Raw genomic sequence first — 21,803 nt, 5'->3', positions numbered from 1 at the left:
ACATTAATATTTGTTTCTTGCCCTTACCAACATTGTTTTTTTTAAATGTGATTGTACAGCATGGGATAATGACACAAAATTGGATGCATCATGTTATCATATCACAACTGCCTCACTTAATTACACTAACCCATTTTACATCAGAGACATTCACAGTCTACCAAAGATGTCCAGACAGAAAATTGGGCAGGAGTTAATGTGAGTAGAAATCCAGCTACTTGCCCACAAAACAGATGTTATTAATTTGGAAAATCCTCAATCTTGAATATGTCTCAGTTATTGCTTTTTGCTCTATTTTATGTATTAGAAGTGTTGGTTAGACACAGCCTAAAAGCAGTTTTCTCCTATAAATGGCACAATGGTGTTTCAATGCAATATTTAAGTGGAATTCTATCAACAACCCTTTGTCCCAATGCATGATATATCAAAGGGTGAGTTTTTCATATTAAACATTACCAATATTTGGTGAATGTAAATGAATAAGAATTGGTAGTGGGTAGTCATTGATACTTCAATGAATGTGAAGCACAAGGAAACTCCACAGACGTATGGCACAGTGAAAGCTGGTGTATTGTATTGATTTGCATCTGCTTACACTATAAAGGTGGTAAATTCACCTAAACACTGAAGATTGTCTTTTGAGTTGGGACAGTTTTAATTGTTAAAAGAAATGTGTAGGTGACATCTTCAATTAACATCTTCTGTAATTTCTTAAACTTGAGCTAGGGTTAACTTACAAGTACCAAAAGAGAAAATGCTGGAAAATCTCAGCAGGTTTGGCAGCATCTGTAAGGAGAGAAAAGAGCTGATGTTCCAAGTCTAACTGACCCTTTGTCAAAGCTTTGACAAAGGGTCAGTTAGACTCAAAACATCAGTTATTTTCTCTCCTTACAGATGCTGCCAGACCTGCTGAGATTTTCCAGCATTTTCTCTTTTGGTTTCAGATTCCAGCATCTGCAGTAATTTGCTTTTAACTTACAAGTAAATGTAAGCTGCAATGTAACTCAAAAACAAGCACAAATTAAACTCCAAACTCTCATGCCAGTCAAAACATAAAAATGGAAGATATCCTCTGAGTTACCCTTCGTGTTAATTAGAGGGTTGAGAATATGTTCCTGCGTTTTTAAGATTTGGGGACATTAATACACTAAGGTTAATTAATGACTGCCACATTCAATGCGGGAGATTTATGCAAATGAAAAATTTGGAGGCATAGAAAAGAAATGGGTGATTGCAGTATTTCCAGAGATCTCAGAAACCTTTGTGTGTTATTTCTTTTTCATTGTTAAAACTTAATCCATGTTCAATATACACAGAATTATAGATTCATAGAATGCTTACAGCACAGAAGGAACCTATTCGGCCTATAATGTCCATGCCAAAACTCAGCAAGAGCCTATCAGTCAAATCCATAGCCCTGAAACTTTTCTTTCTTCAGATTTTCCCTTTGAAAACCACAGTTGAATCTGCCTCCTCCACAATTTCATCTCACGCAATTCAGATTCTAATCACTCACTCAATAAACAATTTTTCCTCATGTGCTTTAGGTCTCTGGTCATTCAGCTTAAATTGAAGTTCTCTGGTTGTTAACCCTTCTGCCAAGGCAAGCAGTTTCTCCTATCTACTCTTTCCAGACCTCTCATAATTTTGTAAACCTTTGTCAAATCTCCCGTCAATTTGCCATGAGTCCACCCACTCCACCACTTCGTCTATGTCATCAATCAATATTCCCCTCACAATTCACAATACTTCCAAATTTAATGTCATCTGTGTACTGTGAAATTTCTCATGAGTAGGACAAATTTTAAAAGTGATAAATTCCTTGGGGACAGTGTGTGTATATTATTCAGTTACATCGAAACCCTGTGACCTTTGCCATCTTTTTAGGTATACTGCTAGTCAGAACCATTAGGCTCCTCAATTTGCTTTGACTTACCAAGTTGAAGATGATTTTTTTTTTTAAGAATCAAACCCCACATGCTGCCCCTTCATCGGGTGGTTGTGGCCTGATGAAGGAGCAGCACCCTGAAGGCAAGTACTTCCAATTAAACCTGTTGGACAATAACCTGGTGTTGTGTGATTTTTAACTATGTACACTCCAGTCCAACAGCGGCATCTCTAAATCATGATTTCTTGGAGAGGTATTTTCATCATCCCGGTGCATAGCTTTGAAATTATTGTGGATGAATAGACCCAAAAGCTGGAAGCCTGCTCACTCCCAGTTAAAAATTAAAAGTTCAGTAAATAATTTTATAATTGAATGAAGTTGTAGGCAATCTCTACAGTTCTGTAATTAGTGTACTTTTGGAATGGGGGAAGTGCAAATCACTCTACTTTCGGGTGAGCAAAGGCCTGCAACAACTTGGCAAAGCATAGAGGTCAAAGCCTACTGCTTAGGTTGCAGCATTCTGTAGTACACCTTTCTAGTTGTAATTTACATTACTTATGTAGTCCTTTGGCACACACTTTGTTAATGTTGAAAGGTTCTAAACTTACAGAAGTCTCTGTCAAAGGAGGCTATGAAGAGATTTGGCAGCAGCATAAAAATGCATATTGAACCAAATAGGTATCATCTAGAAGGCTACTCCTCCTATGAGGAGAAGGAGGCAGAAGAGGAGTCCAGCTGTCCTAAGACAGCAACGTTACATCTGGGATCAGATTTGAGAATGCTGAAAGGGCTAAAGATCAATGAAGGCTAAGGAGGTGCCACCATCCCTGCTGTCAGATTATACTCACTATGCCTCTTTCTCTCTCAAGTAGTTGGAGCACAAGGACAGCAATCAGAGTCAAAGAGATGTGCAGCACGGAAACACATCATTCGGTCCAATTCATCCATGCTGACCAAATATCCTAAATTAATCTAGTCCCATTTATCAGCACTTGGCCCATATCCCTCTAAACCCTTCCTATTCATATACCCATCCAGATGCCTTTTAAATGTTCTAATTATACTAGCCTCCATAACTTCCTCTGGCAGCTCATTCCATATATGCACCATCCTCTGTGTGAAAAAGTTGCCCCTTAAGTTCCTTTTAACTCTTACCCTTCTCATCCACTTAATTATATAAGATAATTGGTGAGGAAACAGCATCAAACTGTATCAAAGGGCAACCAATGCCAATTGATATCAAGGTGACTATGGCCCATTACCCCTGAATTTCAGAATACTGCTCTTTGTCTGCTGGGGAGCTTTGTCAAATGTCCCAATTTTTGCCATAACTGCATAAAAGTCATGATAGTATGTTTTTTTTTACAGGAAATTACTGTTACGTTTATAGCAGATGAGGACAGCCAATCTGAATCAGTTTTGGGGAAAATGCAGAATGATTGTATTGCAATTAAAGCACCTATAGGTCAGCTTGGTACTTCTGTTAATTGAGTCCTGATGAAGGGTTATGCCCAAAACTTTGATTCTCTTGCCCCTCAGATGCTGCCTGACCTGCTGTGCTTCTTCCAGCTCCACCCTTTATTAACTCTGAATTCTCCAGCATCTGCAGTCCTCACTATCTCCAAATGGCTTATGACACCCATCAGAAATCCACAAATCCCTGTGGAGGAGGAATAAATTGCCAAACATGGTTTCACAGGAATCAATACTGAGAGGACCATGAGTCTAATGAAATCAAGTTACTGAGTCTGGACTGGTGTAGGGACTGTATCAGCTTGAATCACTCTGGTTGTTGTATTCTGTACAGTCTTGTTGTTTTGTGGCTTGGGAAGACAGGGGAGGAAGACATGATGCATTTGCAACTTGCTGAACTGGGAACCAGAGCAGCAGATCAGCAAGCAGAGGGATTGCAGGAAAGCAGATGTTAGGATCATTAAATCAGAAAGAAAGGACGGAGAGAGATAGGTAAATGAACACAATGGTACTAATCGGCTGAAGTGTGTTTATTTTAATGCAAGACGTATTATAGATAAGGTAGATGAGCTTATTGCCTGGATCAGCAAATGGGACTATGGTGTTGTGGCCATTAGAGAGATTTGACCGAGAGAAAGGCTGCTCAACATTCTAGGGTTTTGTTTTTTTTAGATGAGATAGAGAGGCAGGTAAAAGAGGTGGAGGAGTTGCATTCCTAATCAGGGAGAATATTACATCTGCACTTAGAGAAGACATATTGGAGGGCTCATCCACTGAGGCAAAATGGAGAGAGCTCAAAAATAAGACCAGTGCAATCACACTGATAGAATTATACTATAGGTCCCCAACAGCCACCAAGGGATTAAGGATCAGGTATGGAAAGATGCATCAAGAACAGCATTGTCATAGTTGGTGACTTTAACTTCTCCAATATTGACTGGGACTCCTTTACAGCAAGAGGCCTAGACTGTGCAGAATTTGTTAGGTGCATCCAAGAGGGTTTCCTAAAACAGTATGTGGATAGTCCAACCAGACGAGGGCCCATAATGGAAATTGTATTGGCTAATGAGCCTGATCAGGAGACTGACCTTTCAGTGAGAAAGCATTTTGGAAACAATGATCATAACTCCGTAAGTGTTAAGATAGCTATGAACAAGGATAGGTCAGGAACTTGCGGGAAGTTACATAATTGGGAGAAGGCAAATTACATCAGCATTAGGAGCTAGGGAGTGTTAATTGGGAGGAGCTGTTATCAGGCAATTCCACATTTGATATGTGGGAATTGTTTAAAGACCTGACAAGAGTTCAAGACCGGAATGTTCCAGCAAAGGAGGAATGACAAGGATGGCAAGGTAAGGAACCCTTGGATAATGAGGGAAGTTGTGAATTTAGTCAAAAGGAAAAAAGAATCATATGTAAGGTTTAGGAAGCTGAAATCAGCCAGTGCCTGTGAAGAATATAAGGAAAGCAGGGAATTAGGAGAGTAAGAAAGGGCCATGAAATGACCTTAGCAAGTAGGGTTCAAGAGAATTCCAAGGCATTCAATAGATACATTAAAAACAAGAGGATTAAGGAGAAGGTAGGGCCACTTAAGGATAAAGGAGGAATCTTGACCTTGGAAGCAAAGGATGTGGGTGAGATCCTAAATGAGTACTTGGGTTGGTATTCACCTAGGAGAAGGATATGGAAGATAGTGAGATTTGCATGGAGGATGCTAACACATTTTGAGATCAAGAAAGAAGTTGGATCTCTTGAACAGCATTAAAGTAGATAAGTCCCCAGGGCCCGATGGTATCTAGCCCAGGTTACTGAGGGAGGCAAGAGATAAGATTGCCGGGGCCTTGACCGCAATCTTTATATCCTTGCTAGCTACTAGAGAAGATCTGGAAGACTAGCGAATGGCTAATGTTGTTCCTCTGTTCAAGAAGGAAAATAGCGATAATACAGAAAACTATAGACTGGTGAGTCTCACATTGGTGGTTGGGAAGCTATTGGAGAGAATTCTTAGGGATAGGATTTATGTACATTTAGAAAATCATGACATGATTAGAGACAGTCAATATGGCTTTGTGAAGGGCAGTTCATGTCTTACTAACTTGACTGAATTTTCCAAGAGGGGGATGAAGGAGATTGATGAGGGTAATGTTGTTTATGTAGACTTTGGTTAGGCTTTTGATGAGGTCCCTAATGTTAGGCTCATCCAGAAGATAAAGATGCATGGGATCCACGGTGACTTGGTTGTGTGGATTCAGAATTAGCTTGCCATAGAAGACAGTGTGTAGTGGTGGAAGGGTGTTTGTCAGGTTGGAGGTCTATGACTAGTGGTGTTCAGCAAGGATCCATACTGGGACCTCTACTGTTAGTGATATACATAAATGCTTAGATGAAAATATAGAGAGGTGTGTTAGTATATTTGCAGACAATACAAAGATCAGTGGTGTTATGGATAACTTAGAAGGTTGTCAAATGATACAGCTGGATAGAGATTAGTTGCAGATATGGGCCGAGAATTGGCAGATGGAGTTTGATCCATGTATGTGTGAGGTGCTGCACTTTGAGAGATCAAATATTAAGGAAAAGTAAACAGTTAATGGCAGGACACTGAACAGCATTGATGTACAGAAGGATCTTGGGGTTCAAGTCCATAGGTCCCTGAAAGTGGCCACACAAATCGGTAGGATGGTAAAGAAGGCATATGACATGCTTGCCTTTATTGGTTGAAGAATTGTACACAAAAGTCAGATGTCATGTTGCAGCTTAATAAGACTTTAGTTAGGCCACACTTAGAGTATTGCAATCAATTCTGATCACCACATTACAGAAGGATATGGAGGCTTTAGAGAGAACGCAAAAGAGGTTTACCAAGATGCTGCCTGGGTTAGAGGATATGAGCTATAACTAGAGGCTAAAAAATTTCAGATTGTTTTCTCTTGAGTGGCAGAGGCTGAGGGAAAATTAGCTAGAAGTCCATAATGTTGAGATAGGGTTGATGCATAGTTAGGGTTGACGGTCAGAATCATTTTCCCACAGTTGGAATGTCTAATACAAGGGAGGATGCAATTAAGGTGAGAGGAGAAAAGTTCAAAGGAGAGGTGAGGAGCAAGTTTTTTACAGTGGTAGAAGTTTGGAATGCACTGCCGGGAGTGGTGGTTATGATACATTAAGGGTATTTAACGGGCATTTAGATAAGCATATGAATATGCAAGGAATGGAAAGACATGGACCAAAGGCAGGCAGAAGGGATTAGTTTCATTTGGCGTCATGTTTAGCATTGTGGGCCAAAGGGCCATTCCTGTGCTCTAGGATCTAAAGGAACCACAGCTTATGTGGAAGAGCAACAACATCTTGGTGCACTGGTGACAAAGGCACTTTGGCCCTGAGGTGTTTTCAGTATCTTGTCACAGGCTTTGTGAAGTATCTCTGGGAAGTCACATTGAGACTCTTGGTCAGCACCATAGAAGAGCCTGAGGAGTACACTTTCTGGAGTGTCATCCACTTCAACATTTGTGTCATAGACATCTATGGCTCAAGAAGATTCCAGAGAACACCTCCCCCTATCCTACCCAACTCTCACTCACATTTGCTCTCTTTCTCCCTCTTCCTGTCTCCCACACACATATGTAAGTATAATGCAAATATCTGGTAGGGACCAATACTGTTCTTATGATAGTTGAACAACACCACACAAGATATAGATCCATATCATGACGACCCTTCTGTGCTTAAAAGGTTTGCTCCTCTTCTTCAATCCTTTTCCCCACCCACCTGAAGTTCTGAGCCACAGTACTCCATCGATCTCTGTCAAGCATACTGCTGACTCTAATGCTCATTTGAACTGGATGACATTGATAGGGATCCCCTTCTCACCTGAGGTTGTGAGAGGCATTGAGGGAGATTCCTGCACTATGAAAAGAGCATCCTCTGTCACCATGGCCTTCAGAGGCTCTAGTGTAACTTACAGAAGGGCAGAGGAGTTGCAATCACCATCAGCTGTGCCTTGAGAGGAGCCATCAGATGCAGATAACCATGGCATCATGGTGGATGATGCCATTCATCCACCAACACAAGGTTCACTCAGATCTCTCTGCTCACTGTAGATGAAATGGAACCTTGTTGTCCAACACTCACATTGGCAATGTCTTGCTGAAGTCATTGACTGTGAATGAGATTGTTAATCTGAATATAAGACAATACTCAGCCACCCTCCTGAGTGTCAAATAATTAACATCTCTTCCCCTCCTACACCATGTTATGGTCGCCTTCTGGATGTCCCTCTCACTCAGTAGGCCTTTGTCTTCAACAGTCTTGCTGAGTACTGACACTGCTATTAGTACTATGGTGATTCCTGTTGCGTAAGAAAAAGGAACTGGAGTAGACCATACAACCTGTTACACCTGCACCTCTGTTCAATACAATTGTGACAAATCTTCAGTTTCAGCTCCACTTTCCTGCTTGCCCTTCATTTCTCTTGATTCCCTAAAACCCCAAAAGTTCTAGCTTTATATGTATTCTGTGATGGAGCATCCACAAACCATTGTAGTAAAAATGCAAAACCCATTGAATGAATATGTTGCTCCTTGGTTCGGTTCTAAATGATTAGCCCTTATCTTGACATTGTGTCCCCATGTTCCATATTACCCAGCAAGAGGAAATTAATTCTCAGTTACTACTCTAGACGTGATTTAGGATGTTTTTGGTGTGATGACCCAACTCATGTTTCCCTTGTCCAGCATAGCCTCCCAAGGTATACACTTATCTTGCCACGTGGCTTCATCACTCTCCCTTGGAGAACAAAGAAGGTCATTCACCTGTTCTGATGCTGTAGCTAAGAGCACAATTCTGCCACCTCCAACCAAGCTTTCTGCCTCTTAAGCATCAGGTTGTCTCTTTCCACCTTGTGGAGAAGAGCCACTCACCACTCAATGACAGCCTTGAGACAAAACTGTGAAACTGTAGGTGTGTTGTCCTCTGGCATTGCTGTAAAATGAATTCTGTTGTTAATGGAGAGCAATATGTAGGTTAAAGAAAATGAAGAAGAGATGTAATTTTAAAAATATTTTCATAAATCATACATAGACACCATCAATTTTAATATTAAAACATAGTGATAGTCGTTACCATTAAAACAAATGACAATTGGATACAACATTGGCTTCACAGTAGGAGACAGAGGGTTGTGGTGGAAGGTTTTTTTTTGGACTGGAGGCCTGTGTCCAGTAGTGTTCCGCAGGGATTGGTACTGAGTCCACTTTTGTTTGTCATTTATATAAATGATTTTGGATGAGAATTTAGGAGGCATTCTTAGTAAGTTTAATGATTACACCAAAATTTGTCATAACGTGGAGGTGATGGTGTTGAACTGGGGTGGACAAAGTCCACTTTGACCAAAATTGGTGGAATAATGGACAGTGAAGAAAGTTATCTAAGGTTACAAAAAGATCTTGACGAATTGGGAAAATTAGCTAAGGGGTGGCAGATGGAGGTTAAGTGCATGTTGGTAAAATAAACCAGGTCAGGACTTATATAATTAATGGTAGGGCCCTGGGTAGAACAGAGAGACCTATGGGTTCAGGTACATAATTCTTTGAAATTTGCATCACTTCTAGATAGGCTAGTTAGGAAAGCGTTTAGCACAATGCCCTCATTGCTCAGACCTTTGAGTATAGGAGTTGTGATGTCATGTTAAGGTTGTACAGGATGAATGGTGAGACCTCTTCTGGAGTTCTGTGTCCAGTTCTGGTCAGCCTGTTATTGGAAGGATATAATTAAACTGGAGAAGTTTCAGAAAAGATTTACCAGGATATTTGCCAGGAATGGAAGGAAGTTATAAGGAGAGGCAGGGATTTTTTTCACTGAAGCACAGCATGTTGAGGGGTGATCTTATGGAGATTTATAAAATCATGAGGGGCATAGAGAAGATGAATAGCAAACGTCTTTTCTCAAGGGTGGGGGGGAGTTCAAAAAGAGGAGCCATATTCTTAAGGTGCGAGGGACAAGATTTAAAGAAGACGCGAGGGGCAACTTTTTTTACATAGAGTGTGGTTCATGTGTGGAATGAACTGCCAGAGGAAGTAATGAATACAGATACAGTCACAACTTATAAAAGACATTTGAATATGTACATGAATAGGAAAGTTTAGGAGGGATATGGACCATACAAGTGGGATTGTTTTGATTTGGGAACATGGTCAGCATTGAATAGTTGGACTGAAAGGTCTGTTTCCGTGCTGTATGACTCTCTATAACAAATTCCAATTTTATTTTGTTATCTCCTTGGGGGTTATGGAATATATGATCTTCTTTTGCATAGCATTATGTAATAGTTACCCACCTTCTCCTCCTCCTCTTTATCTGCGAGGTCATCCAGAAAGGCTGAATAATCGTCCATTTCTTTTATTATAAAATCATGACAGACAGCAAACCTGGATTTCTCTTTGAGGCAGATGGCCTCTTAGTTGTATCACTAGAGGGGAGCCTCTTAAGTGGATGAGGTGAGAAGTGAACAAAACACCTTAATAATTAAGTTAGACAAGATGACAGCTTAAATTCTTAATCAGAATAGGTTAACCAGCAGTGATAATACCAGAGTGTTAAATTCTCAAATAGAGATCTGCGCTCAAATTTTGGTTTCTCTCCATGTTCAGATACACATCTTTAATTGAAAAACTTAATCGTGCAAAACCAAGAGTGAAAAAGTGTATTAGCACTGAGAATTAATAAAGAGAAGTAAAAACTGAAAAATAAGCAGATTTTGAACTGATTGATTTAAGTTGCTTGGGCAAAAGAGAAAAAAAAGTTAGATAAGCAATTCATCACAACAATGAAATATGCCTTTTTTAAAAGTTGAACAGAGAGTACTAGAGATATTTGTGGCTTAAGCCACATTTTAACCATGAATATTGAAGAAAATAGGGTGTAATTAGATAGAAGATACATAAACGTATTGGTGTGATATGTGCTTGTCTAAATAATTACCTCAACTTGATTTAAATGTCTTTTTCCCATTAGAAGATCAGCTGAAAACTGAATTTCTTTGAAATTTTTCTTTAAACAGTGAAACTATTAGTTCTCTGATACTTTGTGAAATAATTTAATAACATTAATGTTTATATTTATGACTTAAAGATTAAAATCTGCACAGGCAGGATTCTAGCATCTGCAGTAATTTGCTCCTCCAATAGACTTTGAGTGGTTTGACTATAATGATTTTAAAACTATCAAAAGCTTGAAGCTAATAAAAGCAAAAGATGAAACAATGTGAATTGACTGTAACAACTTCTCATGTATAAAATGTTTGTTTTTTTAGGTTGAAGAATTTGCCATTCAGTTTTACTAAGCTTAAAGAGCTGGCAGCACTATGGCTATCTGATAATCAGGTAATGAACCGAGAACAATATTGGAATGCATACGAAATAAGTTTCCTCAAGCAAACTAACTATATTTTAGGATAAGGCTGTAGGAATTACCCTACTCAGACTCCACTGCTTCATTTAACAGAAGTCATAAAACCAAGTTATTATCCAGAGTTGGTAAAAGTAGCAACCCACCTTTTAGATGCTTATTTTTAATTGAGGAATCCAATGATACAAGGCACAATGAAAGGTGAAAATGTGTATTAGCATTGAGAACACATGAAAAGAAGTAAGACCTGTCAGTCATTAAACAAACAACACAGCATAGAGTAGGTGGAACAAAAATAAACAGCAGGGGTGGAGTTTGAATGGAAGGGGAGTAACAAAGGAAACACAACATGCGTGAGAAGGTAAGATCAAGGGAACAGAAAGAGCAAGAAATGCAAATGAGCAGGAGAGGAAAGCAAGACAATATAAGGAGGATTGTAGAGGAATCAAATGCAATGGAAGGGAAAACACTAGAATGTATTACAAAGGTGAGGGTTAGAATGCACATCAGGATAGAAATAATTGGGGAAGGAAGAGTAAAAATGAAGACTGGTATTGACAACAGTGAAAATGGATGAAGGTGAAAAGAAAGATGAGTGAAAACTGAATGAGAGAGTGGAAATTGATGGCAACAAGAGGAGTTGTGGAAGGGTGAAATTGTTTGTAGAATTTGGGAGCAGAACTGAAGGAGTAAGACAGGAGAAACTAGAAGTCGTATTTGTTATTGGTGGGAATGGGGACCGTGTTGGGCACAGAATGACAGCTTCAGCAATATTGGAGAAGAAGTGCAGATGGAGAGTTCTATGACTAGCTGAGGGGCATTGGGAGGCAAGGAGTACTCTGAACTCTGGGCGATCAAAAAGTGGCAGTTTGCATGAGAAGACAGAGGAGAGTAGCAACTTCATAAAAGGGAGAAGAATGCCAGTTTGAAATGATAAGACAGTATGTACTGAGTGATGTGAAAGAAAATCCCGAAAGGTCAAACATTTGATGTGTAATGTCACTATGAACTGGTTCTAGATGAGTTAGGATGCCATTGTGAAATGCAGCAGAAGGTTAATGAGTGAGTAAATATTTATATACTTCAGAATGAGTGATTCATTAGAGATTTTTTGCAAATTACAAAGTAATTAACTGCAACATATTAAAGCGCGCAAGATTAAATGTAATTTATAGAGTAATTAATCCACACAGACACAGGGAGAATGTGCAAACTTCACACAGTCACCTGAGGTTGGAATTGAACCTGGGTCCCTGGTGTTCTGGGGCAGCACTGCTAAACACTGAGCCACCATACCACCCATAAGCTTCATTGGAACGATTCAAGAGGCTGAGGTCAAAATTAGAAAGGAGCAGAGAATTGAAAAGACAGAATCACAGAATAGTTACTTCAAAAGAATTTCATTCAGCCCACTGGCTCTATAAATAAGCATTAAATTTCTCCCATCCTTTTCTCATAACCCTGCATATAATTTCTATTTAAATAATCATCCAATGCCCTCTTGAATCCCTCAATAGAAACTGCCTCCACCAAATTTTGGGACAGTGCACTCCAGATCTGAAAAATGTTTTTACTTACTTAGCAATCACTTTAAATGTGTGCCTTCTCATTCTTTCTCCTCTTCTGAATGGGAAGGGGTTCTCCCTGTCTGCTTTGTCCAGACTTCTCATAATTCTGATAACTTCAATCAAATCTCCTTTTAACTTACTCTCTCCAAGGAAAACAGTCCCAAATACTTCAAATTATCTTCATTACTAAAACTTCTCATCACTGGAACTATTCTCCTCAGCCTTTTCTGCACACTTTCAAATGCGTTCTCATCCTTCCTAAAGTGTAACACCCAGAACTGTATACAATACCTCTGGCTGAGGTCTAACTAATATCTTGTATAGATTCAGCATTATCTCCCTGTCCTTGTACTCCACACTGCTATTAATGAAGTGTAGGATACAGTATTATTTATTATATACTTTCCATTTGTCCTGACACTTTTAATGGCATAGATATATTCACTTAGTTTTCTCTGCTCTTACATACCCTTTAGAGTTATGCTGTTTATTTTATACTGTCTCTTTGTGTTCTCTACTACACTGTACCACCTCACACTTATCCACATTGAACCTTATCTGCCAACTATCTCACACAATTTGCTAATAATCTTGAAGTTCTACACTGTCCTTCAGTTTGCAATTTCTCTGAGTCTTTCATCCACAAACTATGAAGTTTTACCCTGCATTCCAAGATCTAAATCATTGATATAAATCAAGAAAAGTGAAGAGCCAATCCTGACCACTGAGGAGCTCTACTACAAACCTACATCCAGCTTGAAAAATATTCATTAACCAATATTCTCTAATTCTTAATACTCAGCCAGGCAACAGGAGATTGTAGTTTGTGAACTGAATGAAGGGGTTTCTCAAAGCAATCAATGATCTGTGTTTGGTCTTCCCAGGGTAGAAGAGACTGCACAACAAGCAACAATTATGCTAAATTGAAAGAAGTTGAAGTAACTTGTTTTGTTTTCAATTTGAAAGAGTGTTTTGGCTATTGGATGGTTGGAAGGGAGGAGATAAGAAGAATGGGTTCCAACTGAAATGTATTTCCAGTATTTCCAATTTGCTTTCAAGGAAAGATATTATAGGAAGTAGTGTTGTTATAAGGGTGATTGAGGAATGGACCTAAATGTTGTGGGGGGAACAGTTCCTTCAGAATTCAGGAAGTACAGTTCAAAATGTATAGGAGAGATTATAGAAAAAACATAGTGGTTAAATTGTGTCATATTTGGAAGAACAGGTATGTTTTGCAATTTTTTTCCTTTATAGCTTTCAGAAATGGTGCATCTAAAATGGAAACTGAGCAAGTTTTCTCTAATTTTGAAAAGTAAACTATGAGGTCCAATTCGTGGTATAGTTTATAACCTTTCTAAAAACAGCTGTAGAAAATGCCAATTTTATGGTTAGTTACATAACAAAAGTTCAATTTATCCCAATTCACTCAGTGTTATCTACCCAGAACCCATATTTTCTCCTGAAGAATTGTTTGCCATGGCTGTTCAATTAAATTCAAGAAGTAGCCTGATCCTTGCTGTAAAAGAAAACTTAAACTAAGAATATTTATTTAATATTTATTTATTTAATCCTCTGCTCTCCAAAATGTCCAACCTGAATGTTTTCTTTCTCCTCAGGTCTGTACAATCATTCATTATTTTAATATTAATTATTTTTAATGCCTTTGCTTAGCTGTGAAGAGAATAGTTTTTCTGTAATTGGGCTTACCACCAGCTTCCAAAGGGATTTAATTAATTTTAAATCTGACAACAGATGGTTCAATATGATTAATATAACAATTTTAATTTAAGAATGACAAATTAAACTACTTCATCAGTTTAAACTGCAGAGTTTATGACTTTATTAATGTCTTGCATTGTAATAAATAACAAAAGGCATTGTGGTATCTGAACGATAAATGAAATGAGTTTTAAAGCAAGGTTTACTGCATATTCATTTCAAGTCTTCAGGCTCTCCCAAACTGCTTTAGAACCTATTAATAATTCTTGATGTGTTTTCAATGCTTTACACGCAGATGAACATGTCCTGCAAACAACAATATTATTATTGTAGGCAGAATAGTTAGTGTGATTTTAAACACTGAGGCAGTGCCTGTACTTATCTTCGTATAATATGCATGAGATTTTTAAATCATCTGGATAGTTGAGAGGATTGAGGTATTTCTGAGAGATGGCACCCATGACAATGCAGTACTTGATTCGTCTTGCATTGGTCACCTAGATTATACGATCAAATGCATGGGGTATAATCTGACAACCAAATGAACCATCTAGGCATTTAGTATAACAATTGGGCCAGAGCTTTCTCTCTGGTGGGAACAATGTGTGTACCATTGCCATGAATTCCACTATATTGTCTTCTCTGAGAGATTTGCCAGTTTATTAAATGGCTCATTGTTCAGTAACTGGGAGGGTGTAGAGACAGGAAACCTCTCAACCTTTAAAAAGTACATGGATATTATAATGTGGAAATGCTGGAAAGTTGTATTATTGTAGATAGGTCAGTCTTGAAGGGCCTATTCTGTTGGATTCTCTGTACATTGTTAAATTGGAAGAATTGGTATGGAGGATGCAGGAGTGAAAGAAGGATAATTGCTATAACAAAAGGTGGGGGGTGGAGGGTGATGAGAAGGCATGGGCTAAATGGGAGGTCATTGTCAAGATCTTTTTACTTAATCTATTGCCAATTCCTCAGCAGGGTGCTTCCAAAAGTCACGATCTGAATTAACTGGAAGAGTTCTCACGTGCTCTGGTCACAATGAAAATAGTATGGATGACATTCAAATTTACCCCACTGTCTTATAATGGCAAGCCCAACACCTTTATAGCCGGCAAAAGTCTACATTTGAGCTTGTGGTATCATTTTACTCAAGTCTAGCACAATTCCAGGTGGTTGTAGGAGAGGAAGGATCAACTCAATATTTTTGGTATTGACAGTGTAAAATGATAAATTATCATATATTTCTCTAAGATAATTGTAAAATTTCAGTATGGGGTTAGCAAGATGGGAATTTGATTAAGGTACGGATATTCTTTTTTAAAATCCCTTGCCTTTAATTAAAGACATTTCCTGTTAATGTTACTCATACATAATTATTATATGCATGCACATATTCAGTTGTGCTACCAGAGGCATATTAAGGGCTAATTTTAGGCTAATTTCATTTTGTGGTTTCAGAAAAGTTAACTAAAATATCTCAATGATGTCAATACCATCTGATGACCATCCTTATTAAACAATTGGTTAACAGGGACTAATGAACGTGAGCTACTACAAATCAATGATCAGATTTTTCAGTCTCATTCTTCCCAAAGATCGATTACAGAACTTCGCACCAATGAGCAGTAATTACCACAGAATCAGCTATCTGATTATCATGAGCCATAGTGTCATAGAGATGTACATCACAGAAACAGACCCTTCGGTCCAACCCGTCCATGCTGACCAGATATCTCAACTGCCAGCACCCAGCTCGTATCCCTCCAAACCTTTCCTATTCAGATACCCATCCAAATGCATTTTAAATCTTGCAATTGTACCAGCCTCCACCACTTCCTCTAGCAGCTCATTCCATACATGTATTACCCTCTGCGTGAAAAGGTTGCCCCTTAGGTCACTTTTATATCTTTCCCCTCTCACCCTAAACCTATGCCCTTTAGTTCTGGACTCCCCCACCCCAGGGAAAATACTTTGTCTATTTATCCTATCCATCCCCTCATGATTTTATACACCTCTATAAGGTCACTCCTCAGCCTCCGACGCATCAGGGAAAACAGCCCCAACCTGTTCAACCTCTCCCTATAGCTCAATTTCTCCAAGCCTGGCAATATACTTGTAAATCTTTTCTGAACCTTTTAAAGTATCACAACATCCTTCTGATAGGAAGGAGACCAGAATTGCACACAATATTCCAACAGTGGCCTAACCAATGTCCTGGTACAGCGGCAACATGACCTCCCAACTCCTGTACTCAATACTCTGACCAAGAAAGGAAAGCATACCAAACGCCTTCTTCATTATCCTATCTACCTGTGACTCCACTTTCAATGAGCTATGAACCTGCACTCCAAGGTTTCCTTGTTCAGCAACACTCCCTAGGACCTTACCATTAAGTGTATAAGTCTTGCTCTGATTTACTTTCCCAAAATGCAGCACCTTGCATTTATCTAAATTAAAATCCATCTGCCACTTCTCAGCCCATTGGCCCATCTGATCAAGATCCCATTGTAATCTGAGGTAACCTCCTTCGCTGTCCATACACCTCCAATTTTGGAGTTATCTGCAAACTTATGAACTATACCTCTTATGTTCACATCCAAATCATTTATATAAATGACAAAAAGTAGTGTACTCAGCACTGATCCATGTGGCATTCCACAGGTCACAGGCCTCCAGTCTGAAAAACAACCTTCTGCCACCACCCTCTCTCTTCTACCGTTGAGACAGTTCTGTATCCAAATGGCTGATTCTCTCTGTATTCCATGAGATCTAACCTTGCTAATCAGTCTCGCATGGGGAACCTTGTCGAACACCTTACTAAAGTACAAATAGATTATGTCCACCGCTCTCCCCTCATCAATCCTCTGTTACTTCTTCAAAATCTCAATCAAGTTCATTATTGAATAGAGGTTTTTCCTGATATTCTGCATTCCTGTACTATTTTGTATACCCCAATAATAAAAATAAAGTTTCAAAATTATTGTATGGATGGAGCATCATTTCTTTTCCAAGATTAAGGAAAGAAAACAAAATGTCAGCATTCTTAATACAAATTGAACGCATCCATAATATCAAACAAATGCTTCATTTAAATAGAAAAATAAAGATGGAGAAATCTGCATTTTCAATGCTTAAACACTAAAGCTTTTTACACTACATAGTAATTTTTAAACTCTATGTTACAATTTTCTCATAAATGTTGCTTTTTGATGTGGAGTACAGAATCTTATAGTGGAGAATATGAGATTCAACTTCAGTCTGGGCCCAAAATCACAATGAAAAATTGAATGGAATTCATGGCAGATGGAAAATTCACTAACTCTTCTTTGACAGTCTCCAATATCAAAACATTACATTTTTCTGTTCACAGAACTTTATCAGGAAAATAATGAGGTAAATAAAAGCACAGATTCTACAGACTGGAAAAGATAGCACTAATAATAATGGGACACGAAGAAAAGTAGAGGAGCTACAAACACAAAGAATATAAGAGAAAATGCTTGCAAGAAATTTGAAGGAAAACAAAGTTCATTACAAATACTTTAGGGAAGAAATGTAGCAAGCTCTTAGTGTCAGACAATAGAAGATACCAAGGAGACAGTGAGGAATGCAAATGCTGGAAGTCAGAGTCAATAGATGTGAAGCTGAATGAGCACAGCAGGTCAGACAGCATCCGAGGAGCAAGAAAGTCAACGTTTCGGGCTTAAACCCTTTGTCAGGACTGGGGAGGGACAGAAGAGACCAGAATAAATAGAGGGAGGGGCGCGGCTAGGGGAAAGGTAGGTGGGATAATAATAGGTAGATGCAGATAGGGGGTTACTGTGATAGACAATGGGAAGAGTGGAGCGTACAGGTGAGTGGGAAGGTGAAAAGGCTAGAACAGATTAGGGAGGTGAGAAGGGGTGGGGCTAGACATGGGATAAGAATGGAGGAGGAGGGACTTTGAAGCTGGTGAAGTCGGATGTTAAGGCCATTGGGCTGCAAGCTTCCCAGGTGAAATATAAGGTGTTGTTCCTCCAGTTTCCATTTAGCCTCACTCTGACAGTGCAGGAGGTCAAGGATGGATATGTTGCTGAGAGAGTGGGAGAGAGAATTAAAATGGATGGCCACCAGAAGATCGGGTTGGTTAGTGCGTGCAGAACCTAGATGCTCCATGAACCAATCCCTGAGGCTGCTTTTGGTCTCCCTCATATAGAGGAGACCAGACCACAACAGGAGCAACAAATGCAATAGATGAGGTTGGATGAAGTGCAGGTGAATCTTTGTTGCATCTGGAATGATTGTTTAGAGCCTTGGACAGAGATGAGGGGGAGGTGTGGGGGTAGGTGTTGCATCACTTGCAGTTGCAGCGAAAGATACTGGGTGTGGCGGAGAAGTTTGTGGGGAGTTGACAAAGGAGTCACAGAGTGAGTGGTCCCTGCTGAAAGCGGATAAGCGTGGCAAAAGAAGCATTTTTGTGGTGATGGGGTCTGATTGTAGGTGGCAGAAATGTCAGAGGATGATGCGAGGAATTCAGAGGTTGGTAGAATGCCATCTGAACACTAAGAGGACTCTATCCTTTTTGGGGGGAGGGGGCTAGAGGGGAGAAGTGCAGGAGATGAAGGATATGCAGTTAAGGGCATCCTTAATTACTGAGGAGGGAAAACTACGGTCGCTAAAGTAGGAGGATATCTGGGATGTGCTGGAGTGGAATCCCTCATCATGGTAGTAGATGTGTGGAGATGGAGGAATTAGGAGGGTGGTTGAGAGGGCATGTGGTCAAGTTAGTTGTGGGTTTGAAATTGATATCAGTAGTAAGTCAATATCGATAAATAGAAGGTAACAAACTTATTCAGTAATTATTTTGTACCGGTCACCAAAGATCCTTAGACTGCACTTTCCAAGCCCATGACCACTTCCATCAAGAAAGACAAGAGCAGCAGATAGATGGGAACACCATCAGTTCCAAGTTCCCTTCCAAGCTACTCATTATCCTAACTTGGAAATACATCACACCAGGTTGTAGTCCAACAGGTTTAATTGGAAGCACACTAGCTTTCGGAGTAACGCTCCTTCATCAGGTGAGCATCGCTCCGAAAGCTAGTATGCTTCCAATTAAACCTGTTGGACTACAACCTGGTGCTGTGTGATTTTTAACTTTGTACATCCCAGTCCAACACCGGCATCTCCAAATCATGGAAATACATCGCCACTCTTTCACTGTCACTGGGTCAAAGTCCTGGAATTCCCTCTGTAAGGGCAATGTGGGTAGACCAACACCAGTTCAAGAAGGCAGATTACCACCACCTTCCCAATGGAAATTAGGGATGGGCAATAAATGCTGCCCAGCTAGGACACCCACTTGAGTGAATTTTAAACAAAAAGATGATGACAAAATCAAAAATATACAAAGATTTTTTTTTAATCAAGGAAACTAACCCCATTCAATACAACTAAAATGAAAAGGTTATGTAGAAATGAATGTGATTTAAGACTGCAAAATCTCCTGGACCTGATGGTTTTCACTCCAGGATAATAAAATAAGTAAGTGAGAAAATTGATGCTTTCAAAACTCTAAATACAAAAATTGCTCTTTGGGTTGAAAAAAATTCCAATATCAGTCCACATTTTAAAAATTCATTTCTGGGCTATGGGCATCGCAATAATTACTGCACTGTTGTTAGGACTCAACCCCATTACTGTGTGTCCGGAGTCCCTTGTAGGACAGTGCTGGTAAGGATCGCAGATTTCTTAAAGGGGAAAGGAAACCAAGACAGTTTGTTTGATCATTGACACAACTAGATTAGTTTTTTTCATTCCAGATTTTTACTGAATTCAAATTTTAGCATTTACCATCTCCCCTTGGAGTTCTAGATTACTAGTGCAGTGATATTACCACTATGCCAACATCTCCCCGGAAGAGAGCTAAATGAGGAAGTTATTGGTCTATTAATCAAGGATCAGTTGGGGGGAAACCACTAGAAATGGTTGTTAGGGCAAGAGTGACTGAACATTTGAATGAATAATAACTACAGAGAGAACTAAAATGGATTTGTCAAGTTTAACAAATGTAGTTGATTCTATTGGTGAAACAACTAACAGATCTTTGAATGTTTTTTCAGTAACAAACCCTCTTCCATGTAAGTTCTGCACATGAGGCTGTGAACAAAAATGGGAGTAGTTGGCATTGAAGGCAATCTATTGGCTTGAATAGAAAATTATTTAGGTGGTATAAAAAGCAGAAATAAAGGCTACATATTCAAATTTGCAAACATAACTTCTGGTTACCAGTGATTTGTACTGGGGCCTTAGATTTTCATTATATTCATAAGAGGAATAAATAATGGAGAGCTGTATAGCCAAGTTTGCTGATATGCCAGACTAGGTGGCACAGTAAATATTGTAGGTGGAAGCAAAAAGTTGAAATTGATAGATTAAGTTAATCAGGAAAAAAAGCTGTGGCAGTGGAGTTCATTGTCAGGAACAATGTTTAAAGGCACTGAAAACTTACCCCTTAACCCACTGTCCACTCATCATGAAAGTCAATGCTTCTCACATTGCCATCCCTATGCTCCCAAGTATCTTCCATGCCTTCCCAGATCACTCCACCACCTCACTGTACCACCCCCCCAACCATATTTTATTAATGGCATACTCATCCAGTATGCATTATCTACCGATCTCAACTTTAATGGAGTATTATCAATGAAAAATATTTTACATTCTCTGAGGAATAAAATGTGTCACAATCTAATAAAAGCCACTATTTTGTTATGGAAAAATGCATTCTGCCATGTGAAAAGGAAACATTTGTAATATTTTTAATTCTATTATTAACAAACCAAGAACCACATCAAAGAGGCAACCTGCCTTTACAAATTCTTTAAACTGCCATATACTTTCAAATGAATGGAATACCTTGAGACCAATTATCATTTGAAACTCAGTCAGGCATTGAAAGCAGCTATAGCCATCAAAGAATACACTGGTATCTATGAAGAAAGAAAAGCAGATAGTTCTTTAAATTTCAAAGTAAAGGGCCTCACAATCATTGTGAAATAGCAAGTGGTTAGTTTTATTTTTCCATGTGTTGAAACTTTTGTTTTAAGGAAACTTTTTATATCACAGCAGAAAATATGATGACACAATCTGTCAGAATAGTATGTAACATTTTAATTGCATTGTAGTGCTTACTTCATTGGAAAAGCACTGCCACATGAACAAAAACACAAGGCTGGCCAATGTAAGGGTCAACTTTGTTTTAAAGGCCAAACACTATGAAGAATCAATCAATTAAAAACATCTAGGTTACAATGTCACATATAATAATGAAATTTGAAGTTGCGAAAACATTTTACACTCATTTTTCAGTCTGACCCAAACTCTTCTGGTTTTTCATTTTCTTCATAAACTGTCAAACCTGATGCATTTCTACTGGGCTTCCAAAGCCCTAATAGTAACAGATGAAAATGGTGTGGAGGATGAAATCTGTTTTTGATCCCCATTTAAAATCAGATACCTGATTTCGGTGAGAATAGGTATTCATTTTGCACATAAGGAAATCCTGATCCATCAGAGGAAGATTGCTTAGAATAGGGAACGTGAAGGGAAAATAGGATTTCCTAAATGAATAAAAATAAATGTAACCAATCAGTTACTGAAATCCACCTCCTTTTCCAGATGGAAATTTGGCCCTTGACCAATGGAAAATTGCTAAATTAAGTCAGATCACTTTTTTGTTCAGCTAAGGTTTTAAGAGTTACAGACCCAAAATG

General features: G+C 38.9%; 1 protein-coding gene across 21 annotated transcripts in view; it reads left to right on the top strand.

The window, feature by feature from the left end:
- The window catches only part of lrrc7 (leucine rich repeat containing 7), a 607,301-nt gene that overhangs the window by 465,639 nt on the left and 119,859 nt on the right, over positions 1-21,803 (top strand). For all 21 annotated transcript variants that reach the window (XM_043699350.1, XM_043699364.1, XM_043699344.1 and 18 more), the window contains one exon: positions 10,668-10,737. In XM_043699350.1, coding sequence (XP_043555285.1) covers positions 10,668-10,737 — 70 coding nt within the window. The remainder of the gene's footprint in view (positions 1-10,667; positions 10,738-21,803) is intronic.

Source organism: Chiloscyllium plagiosum, chromosome 11 (genome assembly GCF_004010195.1).
Source record: "Chiloscyllium plagiosum isolate BGI_BamShark_2017 chromosome 11, ASM401019v2, whole genome shotgun sequence".
Classification (NCBI taxonomy): Eukaryota; Metazoa; Chordata; class Chondrichthyes; order Orectolobiformes; family Hemiscylliidae; genus Chiloscyllium; species Chiloscyllium plagiosum.
Note: the sequence above shows the minus strand (reverse complement) of the source record. Positions and strands in the feature narration are given on the sequence as shown.